At 38.7% G+C, this 15516-nt stretch overlaps 1 protein-coding gene across 1 annotated transcript in view; it reads left to right on the top strand.

The window, feature by feature from the left end:
* Positions 1-15516, top strand: part of itfg1 (integrin alpha FG-GAP repeat containing 1) — a 187427-nt gene that overhangs the window by 52648 nt on the left and 119263 nt on the right. The window contains exon 8 of the mRNA XM_020617139.1: positions 9138-9219. Coding sequence (XP_020472795.1) covers positions 9138-9219 — 82 coding nt within the window. The remainder of the gene's footprint in view (positions 1-9137; positions 9220-15516) is intronic.

Consider the following 15516-nt stretch of genomic DNA (forward strand, 5'->3'; position numbering starts at 1 on the left):
CCCTGTGCGATTGAGCTTGACGCCCCTGGAGTAAGATGTGTGGAAAACATTCAAGGAAAACATGCAAAGAGAATGTCTGTGCAAATTCTCAGTCATCCATGTCAAAGTATGCAGAAAAAACTTAGAAGAAGGCATCTGGACATAGTTTTAGGTAGAAGACATTTCACCTCTCATCCAAGAGGCTTCATCAGGACAAAACACCCAAACACAAACAGTGATGTGGTGTATGCAATTAAATGTAGTCAGGAGTGTAATGACCTGTACACTGGGGAAACAAAACAGCCGTTGCACAAACGCATGGCCCAACACAGGAGGGCCAACTCCACTGGACCAGAATCAGCAGTCCACCTCCACCTGAAGGACAAAGGACATTCTTTGGACAGGCAAACTGATACCAGACCCTAACGACTCGGTCATTAGAGGACATTGTTTGACCATTGAAGGACTGGAACACCACCCAGTGGGATAAATACCACCAATCAGACAGAACTGATGAAGCCTCTTGGATGAGAGGTGAAACATCTTGTACCTAAAACTACATCCACATGCCTTCTTCTGAGTTTTTTCAGCATGCGAGGAGAATAAAAATAACAGATTTTGAGAATTGTGCAGCCTTAGCTGGGTTCACTGACAAAATGTTGTTTCACCCATAAGCATTTGTTTATCTGTGATGAAGCAAAGTTAGTTTTGTAAGGAAACAAAGGTGGGAAATATATTAGCAGATCTCTAGATGTGTGATTACAGTTTTATATTGAATTCATAATTCAGTTTTTTATCAATGTCTTAGTCCGACTGCTAACTGAATGTGCAGTGTGGATCCAAGGGTTGGGAGCAAGACAAAGACACTACCTCAGACAGACAGAATGAGTTTTGGCCCTGTCAGTAAAAATCTGCTACAGTATATAATACTCCATCTTATTCTCTTCTTCAGTCCATGAAAAAGCCAAATGCTTTCCTTTCATCTTGTCACATTCTCTCTACTTTTCTTTTCCCCTGTCCTTAAATTCACAGTCAAGCACTCACACCCACCAACATGTGAACAAATTCAAAAATACTGTTCATCCACAGGCACATGACATATGTGGCCATGGGTGCAGACACAAACTTGTGTGTATATACACGAACACACAAGACTGAACTATTTCCCAGCTTCCTCGGTGCATTAGACCCCTGTTAATCCCACTGCGGTCTTTGGTTCAGTGCAGCTGCATCTATCGGTCACAGGCCAGCACACTCCTCTTTCTCCAGCACGCTGTTTTAATTGCTTTTTTTTCTGTTTTCTCTCCCTCTAACTTTCATTCCATCCCTCATCCCTGCCTGTTCCTCTGTTTTCCTGCGATTAAACAAGAGAAAGCAGTGAAAGAGGAAGGGTGGGGAGAGTGGTGTTTTCACTGACCGGCAAGCAGGGCCGACTGATTTTAAACTCAATTTTGTAATGGCTGGAACCAGGAACATGCGCAGTGTTCTTTATAGTGAGGATAAAATGTCACTGAGAGGCCCACCCAGCATACAGGTCCAAGAGGTCAGTTTACCTGGAGCAACAAAAAAGAAGTTTATGCTGTACATCTGAACATTTTACTTCCTTGGGCTGAGATATATTTTATGTAGTATTGTATTTTGTGTCATTTTATATTTATGCATTTTATTTTTGTGCAGGAAAACAATGAAAAGACCTCCAGCAAAATGGCTTATTTTATGATAATTTGGCATTGTCATAACTATTACAAATGGCCTAAAAGCACAATATTCACCGAATAGAGTTTTAACTTGAGCTTACATATGCCTTACATACGAGAGGGCAACAAAATACCATAGGTTTTCAAGCAAAACAATTCAAATTCAGACATTTCTTTCTGAAGATGAGTTATTCTAGCTACTAACGGTATACCAATTGTCTCTGCTTTCTGAATTCATCATATGATCCGTGGCACAAACAACTTGTACTTCTGTGTGAGATATCACATAATGTTGCTCATCATTCAGTGCAAGAAGGTTCTTATTCAGTAAAACTTTGTTCATACTTTGATAGGCTTTAATGAGTCACTGCATCCTTTTTTCTTAGGATATTTATAAAAGACCATTCTTGTGTTTGTACATGCATCCATCCATTTTTTTTTTTTTTAGATTTGTGGGGACCCAAAACCAGGAGCCCACTAACACGGTGGGGACTCTCCTTGCTTGTGGGGACCAGCACATACAAATAAAATCATAAGACTTTAGGGAGACATCTTGGTTTAAGGTTAGAGTAAGTTTGGGGTTAGGGTACGTCTTCAGGACATGAATATGTCAGTGTAAAGACCTGCTGCTAAGTGACAAATGCAAGGGGGTGTGTTTTTGCAGGGGGTAGGGGAGGCGACAGTGGTGCAGTGGGTAGAGCTGTCGTTTCCCAACCAGAAGGTTGAAGGTTCGAATCTCGGTGCCTACAGTCCACGTGTTGAAGTGTCCTTGTGCAAGACCCCCTCCCCGTTGCCCACGATGGTTAGAGCCATCGGTTGAGTTGGCGCCGCAGATGGCTGCCTCGGTTCTGTACCAGAAACAAATTCCTTGTGTATAACATACTTGGCCAATAAAGGTGATTATCCTTATCCTTTTGTGTTGTGTGTGTGTGTGTGTGTGTGTGAGTGAGAAAGGAATCTTAACAAGACCTGTGTGTAATCCTTTCATCTTTACACATCAATCAACTGTTCTCAAACTGTGTCACACACACAGTTTTAATCAGTGACATCTTGCAATCATCAGTCAGTCACACTGGCTAAGATCTCATCCTCAACGCATAGAGAGTTAGCATCCTACTGGCACATGTGTGGGCGCTTCTCTCTGTGTGTATGTGTGTGTGTGTGTGTGTGTGTGTGAGTGTGATTGCAAGCCTCTGATCTAACTGACATGAGTTGATTCTTCCTACTTTTGAAGGGATTTACTTTAAAGTGTGTCATTTTCTTCTGCATGGGTCAGATGGATGCATTTAAGAAAGCACAAAGGCATTACGTATAACTCGCTGTGTTTTATTCACCTGCATAAATTATATGGGAAGTCACGTCAAAGCATCTAAATATAATTGTATAGAATTTCCCTAAAATGCCTGTCAATGTCGTACTACCACTTACGTGCAGTATGTGCATGTCTCTTTGTGTGTTGCAATCCTTACCTTGAAGGCTTGTTTGTACATTCAGTATATAGTGGTTGCAAAACAAATAGCCTAATTCTTTTACACATTGGGCAAGAAACAAATGAATCTACTACCAGAAAGAGCCTGCATCTCTGGCTGATGGACTTTTTGGCTGATTAAAATCACCAAAATAAGTGCCTCCACTGTACATTAGTGCCTCATCAGCATTCAAAGCACCAAACATCATGGAGGTAATTACCCCGTTAAAAGCACAAATGATGTGCTGTGAATAACTGAAATTGAATGTAATATCAGGCTTAATTTTCTGCCTGTGCCTACGCAATGCCCTGTACAGCACAAAGCCCGTGCTTTGCAGTAGATTTTATGAGTGTGTAAGAGTTAAGTTTGAAGGTTTTATAACCCAGTGGTTTACTACAGTTTTGTAGCTGCAGTGGTTTTCAAAACAAGTGTTTTGTAAGATTGATCTATCAGCTGTTTTTCTGCCACCAATCTACTGCAATAACTGCAATTAGGATTTTAGTCAGTCAGCAGCAGTTAAGAAATTCATGAATAGCAGAGAAAGAAAAGAAAACAAATGAATCATCATGATGTGCAAAAATAATGATTCCATTCAGTCTAGTACGGTATAGTTTAACTACTTCCATGACTTTACTGTAAATATGCAGTACAATATACATAAGAAAACAAATGCAAAAATCAAACATTATTGTTTAAATCTTGAGTCAATAATTTTAGAAGTTTATATATCAAGTTTACTTTTCCCTTCCTTTTTGTTTATGGTTTTCTCTTTTAGTGTGCCTATGTAATATTCCCTACCAAAAGCATTTCTGCACCACACTTCTAAAAGCAGCGTATGATATAGCGAATGTATGTGCAAATTTTTGTCTGTTTATGCAAGGTAGCTGTTGCTGCTCCTATGTATTCCAAACAACAAGCTGCAGAGAAATAAAATACTTATTTTTCAAGACACCCCTCCCAGGAAAACCTGCACGGCTTCAGATTATAGAAATATTGACCAATATTCAGGATTTTATATTCAGCTATTTATGGCAGGGATGAGCAGTTGTACAGAGGCCCCATTCAGATGACAAAATATTGATGTACTAACTGAACTAAAGAGATTTTCACAGGCCAGGCTGTCACAAGTCTTCTTGATCAGCACATTGGCAGCACAATTTATTAGTCTCTGAATCTAAATGTCTCAGGTTGGAGTTATACAGACTGAGTATGAGACTGCCACTGGGATGATCAAGTGAGCACTTTCTTTGACAGCTGTCTGGAAAAATTAAAACCATGACACCTCGGGAGCACTAAACAACAATTTTTGGCAGTTCAGAAATACCCTCTTGAAAAACACTCATGTACCTGCTCACTCTAACTACGCTTTGGGTCTAGACAGTAACAATGATGCTTCTGTGTGTCTGCTGTTATGTCTAAAGATCATGCATGTCAAGAGCTGATGGTGTAGTCTCATTCATGATTATTTTCAACCTTCCTACATATAGTAGGTAGTGTTATTCAGTAGTATTTAACATTGCATACTGCCGGCTAGCCAGTTTCAGACAAGTGAAGCCAGTAAGCAGTTTTTTTTATTACACAGAGTATACATAAACAGGTTACTCACCATACAGTAAATACAGTAAGATTATCCACTCTAGGAACGGCAAAAAAATAATGTATTTACTGATTAGAAAGTGGCAGATTTTGTTTGTCTTGTTCACTTCCAAGAACGCCCCTCTGCTATTAAAGGTTAAGGTCAGTCATATTCTATATTTATAGTATTTATAGTAACTATGAATTGCCTCTACTCACGGTTAATGTCTGTCAGTCTCAAACCTGTATTAGCCTATTTGTCTGTTCTACAGACCTCCATTGTATATATTGTTTGTTGTTTTTACAGCATCTGAAGTTAGCAAGAGCCAACTGTGCATGCACAGGATCTCAATGCCAGCTCTTTGTTTTGTTTACAGTCTGCTAGCTTCTCCCGTTTTCACAGAGATTCTTGCTACATGCGTACTTGACTCTTGATACTTCAGATGCTGTAAAAATCTGTTTGGAGCCCCCACTAATTTGCTTATCTCCTCTTCTTTTTCCCTTGCCCTCTGTAAAGGGCGCCATACACAACTGCTATGCAGTATGTGTCAAAACATTCACACATCCATGTTTTCTATGTAAACCCTGTAGTGGAAATTCAGAAAACTGATCAATGTGTCGTATCAGTATATGCTTATATAACTTGTTACTGTGGCTTACGGGAACTTGACTGTATCTTTATCCAGCTGTACGGGGGAGGAACTTTACTGAGACATTTGTGTGTAGAATGAGGGCCCGGGTAGCCTTTTCTGTTATTCCCACTGTTGTGTATGTGAAAGGCAGACAGATGCAATACACAATCAATATGACTCCTCTGCAGTACAGTGAAAACCTTGAAGGAACACACTCCTTATCTGTACAGAATGGAGCCACAGGATAGGCCAGCCGACCCATCCCTTTTATCTCTTATGTGCTCACTTACTGTGTATATTAGGGCATTAAGCTTTTTTTTGTTGTTGTTCTTTGCTGTGGGCACCTCTGATCTCTGAGTGATCTGACTCCATTTGCAAATGCTTCAGTAAACTTTACAGAATGACAGTACATTGATCTCCACTGTTACAGAAATGTCCACCACAGCCCACATACAGTACCGACAGCATCACGACACACAGTACAGTATGTACACCTGCGTTTCCCTCCAGAAAAGCAGCAATCCCTTGGTTACGTCCTCTGTTGGTACATTACATACATCAGTACACCAGTCAACCAGTGTGTGCTACAACTATCAAATGATGCCACTGAGTGTAATATGACCTGAATGTATTCTAATTCAACATTCACAGACAAAGAAGAAACCTATAACAGAAAGGAATAGGTGATTAATAAGTGTATTAGTTGATCAGCAGAAAGTAATCTGCAACACTTTTGAAAATTGATTTATCACTAGTAATGTTTTGAGAAAGAAATGTCAAACACTGGATAATCCCAGCTTTTTAAATGTGAGTCATTCTTTCTTTTCCTCATTTGACAGTATAGTACATTTATAATCTTTTGAACTGTTGGTCAAACCTACAAATCCTTCTGGAAAATTGCAGTGGGATGTTTTATAGGCCACACAATTAATTGATTAATTTGTAATTGTACCAGAGTCAAATTCCTCATGTGTCCGACACACCTGGCCAATTAAGCAGATTCTGAGATTTTGATTAACTGAGAAAATCATTTTCAGATTAACTGCTGTTGCCCTAAGTTCACTTAATGCTAAAGTGGTTAGTTGATTACAAAAAAAAGGGCATTTATTTAGAAAAGGCAAACATTTACTTCTTCCAGCTCCTTAAAAGTGAGGATTTTTTTTTTTTACTGTTGGTTACACATAGCAGCATTTTGTAGATGTCTCTTGGGTGAACTGAGTAAAAGGTATGTTTTACTACTTTTTGAGAATATGCAATATATTTAAAATGATTAAGAAGTACTTAACAGATTAATTATAGGATTTGTAACATTTTGTTTCAGTAAACACTACTGAAAAGATGTAAAACCCCATCACCACACTTTCAGTATATTTGAAGTGGGTTATCAGTAATATGTTCTCCATACTAAAAACAAATCTAAACACATACTTCTCAAAACATTGACATCCTTGCCATCTTTACATTTTCAGATTTTGTCTAAGAAAATAACAATAATAATAATAGTAAAGCATCACTTCTATAGCACTTTACAACTCAGAACGGGCCCAAAGTGCTGCACAGTAAAGACATCTCTATAGACTAAAGTAATAATCAAACAATCAACCAATATTAAACAGTCAAAAACATAGAACAACATGTACACAATGCCGTTTAAACAAATAAAACAAATTAAAGAGCAAAAGCCTGTTTAAAAAGGTGCGTTTTTAATGTGGATTTAAGAACCGCTAACTCAGTAATAGACCTAATCTCAAGCAGTAGAGAATTCCAGAGTATGGGGCCATAAACAGCAAATGCGCAGTCACCCCATTTTTTAGATCGGAACCGTGGAACCTCTAAGGACAAGTTTTTAGAAGAGCGCAGGGCTCTGCGAGGAACATAGATGGACAGAAGTTCAGACAGATAAAGTGGAGCAAGGTTTTAAAAACAAATAAAAGAATCTTAAACGCAATTCTAAAATGTACAGGCAACCAAAGTAACGTGCGAAGAACGGGTGTAATATGAGCATACCTGGGAGTGTTGGACAATAGCCAGGCCGCCGCATTTTGGACCAGTTGAAGTTTCCTCAATGAAGATTGCGATATACCAGCATAAAGGGCATTGCAATAGTCTAATCGCAAAGTAATAAAAGCATGGATTGCTTTTTCTAGATCTCCTTAGGGTAAGAAGGGCTTAACCTTCGTTAAATGTCTAAGGTGAAAGAAACTGGTCTTGACAACGGCTCTGATCTGCTTATCAAAAGTAAAACCGGTATCAAAATATGTTTCTCCCCTTTTTGGGGCAACAGCAATATTTTAAGATGGTGAATGTGATTATTAAATGTTATCATCTTGTTTGAATGATTTTGCTGTTGAAATTGTCCGTACAGGCAGCTGCTCTGCCTGTTGGGGCTGTTTGAACCTCATAGCTGTGGTTTCTAGCATCTACTAGAAAACCTGTGCATACCATATCATACCAACTTTATTTATAAAGCACTAAAAACAACCAGAGTGGACCAAAGTGCTGTACATTGCAATAAAACAATATAAATTATAAACCACAAACAACAATATAAAATATAATCAATCAAATGACTAAAATCAACACAAAAATATCAAAATGCCAGGGAAAATAAATGAGTTTTTAAAAGAGACTTAAAAACAGACAGGGTAGAGGCTTGTCTAATGGACAGTGGTAAATCATTCCAGAGTTTAGGACCAGCAACTGCGAAGGCTCGATCGCCTCTAAGCTTACGCTTCGTTCTTGGGACACTCAAGAGAAACTGATTTGCTGACCTCAGAGAGCGTGTGGGTGTATGCCAATGAAGCAAATCAGTTAAGTAGGATGGTGCAGAGCCATGAAGGGATTTAAAAACAAAGAGTAAAATTTTGTAATGGACCCGAAAATGGACAGGTAACCAGTGTAGGGAGGCCAAAAGTTAATGCTCCGGCGACGAGGGAGCGTCTGCCAGAGGTATAAATAAGGAGGAAGGTAATCATTGGGATGCACCTCAACTGTGCGCACAGACAAATGAGTCGCTAATTACCGAATGCAACACAGCTGAGGTGCAGAGCCCACAGGTCGAGAGAGCTGAAAGAAAGGAAGGAAGAGAAAGGTGGAAGAGAGGCAGGTTGTGCCAAGTAGACCTGACATCAGAGGCTTCATGTCAGTTGTGCTCAGACTACACTGTGCTCCCTCTTCCTGTGATGTGTATCTAACTCAGTCCTCCTCCCCTGACAGACCATTTCTCTCCCCATGAATAAGTCTGACAGTCCTTGGTGTTGTTTGTGGCTCCTCCTCATCAAACCTCAAATACATCCTTGCTCCTCACAGAGGAATTACAAAGGCAGACAAAATAAGAATGTGAAAGAAAAGAAAGCCACAGATGTCAACTCTCAATTTATAGTGGAACTTCATTACACACATTTTGCCACCACCCACATAGAAGAGCAAAACAGCAGATTAATAGGATGAAACATTACATATAGTTGAAGTTCCAGTTGCTTCCTGAGTTTATCTGCTGGCAGAATAAATAACATGAGTTTCCACTTCTCTGTCAGATACAACTTGTGATAGTGAATTGTTTGCACATCCTTAGTGACTACTTTTCTGCAGTCCAGCGCAGAACCAGTACTGTACATTACCTTTTTCACCCCTGTTCTCTGTCTTTATGTCTGACTTAAGGTCTACTGGACATGTGACATTATACGGCATCCCATTGTCCAGTATTATGTATGTATGAGCATTTATGAAACGACATAATCCCCAGCTCCTCTTTGTTTTCTCTCTTTGTGTTTCTGCCCTCTCAGGATGGGAACTTTACCAGAACTGAGGTCATGCCAGCAGATCCACAATTCAAGAGGGTTGGACAGTCCTCCTTTGTCGACTTTGGTAAGAATGACAAAGATTTGTCATTTGCTGTCATTTTTGATCAACCTGGTGTGTTTGTGTGAGATTGTGAAAAACTAACGAGATCATAGCATGTACTGAGGGTTATTTGGTTTGTTGTCAGTCAAAATGGGAAAAAAATAAAAAAACACAGCTCTTCAGTGGGTAAGTGCACACAAGATGCTTAGAAAACATCTGAATTGTACTGGCCCAAGTTATACTCACTGCAATGTCTTGCCCCTTATATCTGTATGTGTGCGCATATGTGGCAAATCCATTCTCCTTTCCTTAGTTATTTAAGCTCTCTCTGCATTGGAAGCTGCGTAGCGTCAAAGACTTCCTGTTAGGACTGTCCGTCATCTCATAACCCAAACACACACGCACACAACACATGTTCACCCCTTAGCGACCACCCAGTTTGGTGTTTTGCACGCACACACAGTTGCAGACTAACACTGCTCCCGCATAACACACTCTGATACACACACCTAATCCCACATAGTGCCAGATTTTTGTGAACATCTTATCCCCTTAAACAATCTTGGCCAGTAGTATTCATTGTTCAGTGTAGCTGTACATTTATCCCCAGCAAATCTCGTCTGGCTCTCTAATCTCCAGGCAGCAGCCTGTGCACCACAAAGTGGCCCTTGGTTGTTCTTGTCAGAGTAACTAGCTCAGCCATCGACGGGTTATAGACGCTTCTTCTGCTTATTTTTAAGGAAAGACTACTCAGACAAACAATCTGAGGGTATAGACAAGTCGATTTTTATTCAATGCAACCTGGTGGTTCTTGATCTGCCTATAATCTAATATAATCATTTGTTTTTAAAGACTAGTAAGCACAGATGAGTCTTAAACAGCCTCTAGCATACCATTAAGCAAGCTGATAGAAAAATGCATTTTGAAGATTTGCAAGTTAGTTTTTTTGTTTTTTTTTTTTTAGAAAAGCCCCAAATCAGTTACATGCCAAGGTGAAATTTTAAATAGTATTGAAGGTACTGTATCCACACTGTGCCAGCAGTGTGCAATAGGCTGCACACAGTTTGCAGAGTTGCAACTGTACACCTCAGCCTGAGTTGCAGGAGGAAGCACAAATGAACAACGTAAAAACATGAATTATTTAGGGTGTTTTTACCATAGCAATCTGCATATGTCTCACCTCGACTGGATCAGACCATGATGTCCAACCTGGTCTGATCAGTTGTCATGCCCAAATCATTTTTATAAGTTAACATTGGGCTTAAAAGAAATTACTGGATCTAACTCACCTTTTTTAAGCTTGATATCAAATAAGTTATTTGTGCTTTGGGGTCAGAAAAACTAACTCACTCAATGCATTTGGGTAAGTAAATCCACCTTGAGCTGGAGTCAAATTCCTTGCATTTTTTAAGTACTTAGCAATAAAGTTTGTTTATGGTTAAGGGATTCACCTATTGCAGCTATCCCCTATTACAGTGAAGTATTTTAATCTGCAGTATTTCATAATGTTAGTGAGACCGGGTTTTAAGGCCACTGCAGCCAAACTCCCAAGTTTCCTGAATTCAGCAAGGGGGCATTTTATTGCATATGAATTCAGCCATTTATTTGTAGAGTAGAGTAGGTACTCTATTGATCCCACAGTGGGGAAATTTCTGAGAGTAAAGGGGAAGATAGTCAGTTTTTATTTACAAAATGACATCTGCCTGATCTGCAAGATTTTTTTTCCCCTTGTTTCCGTTTTCATACAAAGCAATCATCTCAGTAGTGTTTTTGCTCTTTTCTAGGATCACTTATACATTAAGCATCATATTATGTTTTTTCTTGCAGCAGAGGCAAGTTAAATGTAGATTGTCTTAAAAAAAAAAACTGCAAATTTTCAGTGTTCCTAGTCATTCGGGAGAAACAACACAGGACAGCTTAATGTCTGAAAGGGAAAGACTACAGTGTGTTCACTGAGGTGACTTCTTTTCCATTGGATTTTCTGTCTGGTTCTTCATGCTGACCACACATTTCTTCTGCTGTATTGATTCTGAACAACCAAACCTAAATGGAAAATGCATCACATTTTGTGAACCAGTGGACTTTCTTAGGATTTTTTACTACCGCACAATGAATACTAAATCATCTTTCAACAAAGGACCACAGACATGTATTTGTTTAAAAATTCTATGAGTTTCATTATGTCTTAAAGGTACAGTAGGATAAATGGTCCTTTATATAATATGGAAATATGATGAAAAGTCAAATTTAACAATCAGCTGGTTTTGTAGCTCTTTTGTTTTTCCGTTTCCTCAGTTGTTTATCGCTCTTGACATTAAGATCCCTTTTTCCCATTCTCATTTTGTTTGTGTGACCTTATCACTCCATTTGAGCTATGTGTCATTATAATGTAATATTTTATGCATTTTTAATCAACCTTTAGGCTTGTGTGGCTCTCATGAATTTGGGTGCACACACACACATAAGCATGCACACAGAGCCCCCTCCTTATTGGCACAGTTAATCTATTAATCTCATTGCAGCTAGGGGTGTCCATCAAATATTTAGTGAGCAACCTTCCCAAACCAGTGATAATATATGAGCCAGAAGGGAAATGACCTATAAAGTGTGCTGTGGTCGTGTGTCTGTAAGTCATGAAGGAATCTGTGAGACAGCATGCATTTGTGTAATTTGCTGCAGGTGTATTCAGTACATCATCTCTGGGAACAGTAACCCTTTTTTGTTTAAATCTTGTTTATTTCTACAAAAAAGGGTTATATTTCTTTAATCTTTTCATCTCCTTTCCCCTTCCCCCTTTGATTTGATGGGGGCGGCTGTGGCTGAGGAGGTAGAGCAGGTCGTTTCCTAACTGGAGGATTAGCGGTTGGAGAGTGATTCCCTCATTTCTAAGATCCTTCCTCTTTCTAGGAGGTGTACTATTCATTAAAGCTTCTCTTGTCACTGTTGACTTTGCTTAAAAGGTACATTATTTATAGTATTATTATTGTAGTATTATTTGTAGTATTTAAAAATACAAATTGAATCAAATCAAATCAAATTTTATTTGTATAGCACCAAATCATAACAAAAGTCATCTCAGGACACTTTACAAAGTAAGGTCTAGACCTTATTGTTATCACTATTATTACAGAGGGAAAACCCAACAAATCCCCCTTGAGCAAGCACTTGGTGACAGTGGGGAGGAAAAACTCCCTTTAACAGAAGAAACCTCCGACAGACCCCGGGCTCTTGGTGAAAATACATAGAACAACTAGATAGAATTACTCTAGTCTTCCTCTGACAATCTGAGGATTAAGTGACACTTAAAGCTGTTTGATGAAGAATATCTGGAAAAGAAAACAAGCAGACCTCCATCAAGGCAGATCAGTTTCCCCATAAATGCCATTTAAAAATCTTCATGGATCCGGGATGATGATCCAAATCACCACTGAAATGTATCAGATTATTCTGTGGCTCCTACCCTACTTCTCAATCATTTCATCTAAATCCATTGATAATAAACCAACAAACGGCAGTATAAACATAACCTCCTTGTCAGAGTTAATAATATTTAGTACTGTGAAGAGATTTATGGGTGTAATAATAGTTGAATAGATGATTTCAGTTTAGGCTAAATTACATCAGACACACACTGTATCAAAAAATTGTATATTTTAATTTGAAACACATTTATCACCCAAACTATCTTTGAGTCTTGTTTGTCTTTTCCTGTATTTCTGACTTTCATATTGTCAGTCAGAGATGGAGAGAAATGCTCTGTGCCAGTGAGAGCAGAGTTTGGTATAACACCAGTGGGGCTGAATGGGAGACTCGGTATGAGTCAGAAGAGACAGTCTAACAAGATGTACACACAAAGCTGACAAAAAGCCTGCACTCTGAGGTTAAATCTCTAAATATTTTAATGGAACCTGTCTAAAACTGTGGCATTTCAGAATGAAGCAAGCAGTGTTATTTCCTTTATATTCTGCTAGACAACTCAAGCAAACAGCTTGAATGAATGCAGAAGTTATACAGTGCCCATGCATACTGTACTGTATGTACACATTTCCAAGATTGGATGTATAAGTCAAGTATTCAAGTCCAAGTCTGAATACAGTATGCAGTTTATACCAAAGTATACCAACAATGAAGAATAAGATTTGAAACTAGCAATCAGATTTTATTAGGGATGTAATGATAGAGTATATGTAATTTTGTGATTTTGCGATAGAAACATTTTTCAGTAATATCACGGGATTATGACTGTATCTACTGGGTTATGCCGCAGAATTTGAAACTGGCATAGTGGCATAGTGCATAGATGCTCCATCGTTGACTTTTAGAGCTCTATTATGGTAGCATTTCAGTTTTCCCTTTTCAAGAAATTACATGGGTGGAAAGGAAACTGACAACTGAACAATTTGCAAATACTGCTGTACAAAGTTAACACTAGCCCTGTTTAGAACTGAGATACTGGCTACATCTGGCAGAAACTGTCAGGGAATGTCTGTGTGCACCACTTTAACAGAGGTGGGCAAACAAACCTGACACACAAATGCAAAACCAACCACTTAGTAACCACCCTTTAAGTCTCTTCTCTTGAAAAAGTAGACCATGATGCTTGAAAAACACCTCCAGTAAGGCACAAATCTCACCTTTGTGTTGTGCCAAGCATCAGTTTGCTCACTACTGTCTCCAGTGGTCAGGGGCATACCCACTTCAGCTGGTCCACTACAGAGAATCTGACCACCAGTCGGCACGGCCACCAAATGGAGAAAGTTAAAACTGCCTAGGTCATACTATAGAAACACAGATGTTCCACTGTGAGTATAACCTGTTTTGTTTACAAGATCCAACTGCTGCAATAATATTTTATTTCATAAAATAACTGCTACTGACTGCTGCATTGTTTGTTTGTACAAACAGTTGAGTCATTCGGTGTTAATGACAATTCACGCCAGTTTTTGTACATGCTTAGGTCATGGCAGGCTACTTTTATTTTAATAAAAATGGAAAGCACAGTCACAAAAAATTGACAATTAAACCCAAAGAGACATTAATGTCTATCACTATATAATTAAATAGTTCAGATGTTCCTGTTTTTCCCTGTTTCTGCCCATATATTTTTTTTATCTGCCTACTATTTTATAGTATCCTTCTGCCTACTGTAACAGTCTACTGTATCGCTGTCTGCCAGTCTAACTCTATTGATGATTGTCATTCAGTGTTTGTCTCTTTGTGGCCATCTTAAGACCGTCTGACCTGCTTTTCTGCAGGCTAATTAAAGAGTATTTCTTGGCTTTACTGAATGAAAGAGAGGAGAGAGAGTCAGGCAATGGCACACTTCAACAATGACACAATCCACAGTAGAAAACTGGATAAAAATATAAAGATATGCTGAGGAGAAGATGCAGGGAGTATAATGAAGGGATTAAAAATTTAACTTGGCAGCAAAAGTAATGAATGATGATACCACGTGTGATATAGAGTGGGAATTATTTCCATCACACATCACACTGCCAATTCTCACTCTGTCTTTAATCTGTCTCCCACTACATTTTTCTCTACATGTCTGTGTTGACCTTCCTCTACATTTTTCCTCCACCTGTCTGCTTTGTTCTATGTAACAAAGTTTAAATGCATACTTTTTTATTCGACTTATATAATATTGACAACACCAGCAACAGTAATAATAATTTTAAAACATACAATAAAAAGAAAATAGACATTTGCAGACACCAGCTGCTGAGTGTCATTCTAGCTGTATTGTGCTTTATATCTTTGCAGGGTGTTAAAGGCATTGCTGCCAGTCTACCAGGATGTGGCTTTGCTTGCTCTCTTCTATAGCAAAATGTAATGTTCATGTGGGATATGCTTAACTCCTTTGTTACGCTGACCACTATCTTGATGTTTTTAAACTTTGTCTTTTTCTGATTATCAGCTCTGGTAGACTTCAGATTTGTATTCAAGATTCCTTCCTTTGCTTTTTGAATTTGGCCAAGAACCTAATCATTTTCTTCCCACTGCTAAGTGAACAGCAGTTAAAAAAACTGTCACTCGTTTTGGTTGATTTAAATGCACTGTCTTGTGATTGAACCAGCGTGTGTCACCAATGCTAGGTTTATTGCTGTACATGTGGCAGTTTTTAGGTTGAGGATTTAATAACAAAGATCACTTCCAGTCAGTTGATCAGCACATCTACAGTGGGTACGGAAAGTATTCAGACCCCCTTAAATTTTTCACTCTTTGTTATATTGCAGCCATATGCTAAAATCATTTAAGTTCATTTTTTTCCTCATTAATGTACACACAGCACCCCATATTGACAGAAAAACACAGAAT

The sequence above is a fragment of the Monopterus albus genome, unplaced genomic scaffold, assembly GCF_001952655.1.
Source record: "Monopterus albus unplaced genomic scaffold, M_albus_1.0 scaffold186.1, whole genome shotgun sequence".
NCBI classification, from domain to species: Eukaryota; Metazoa; Chordata; class Actinopteri; order Synbranchiformes; family Synbranchidae; genus Monopterus; species Monopterus albus.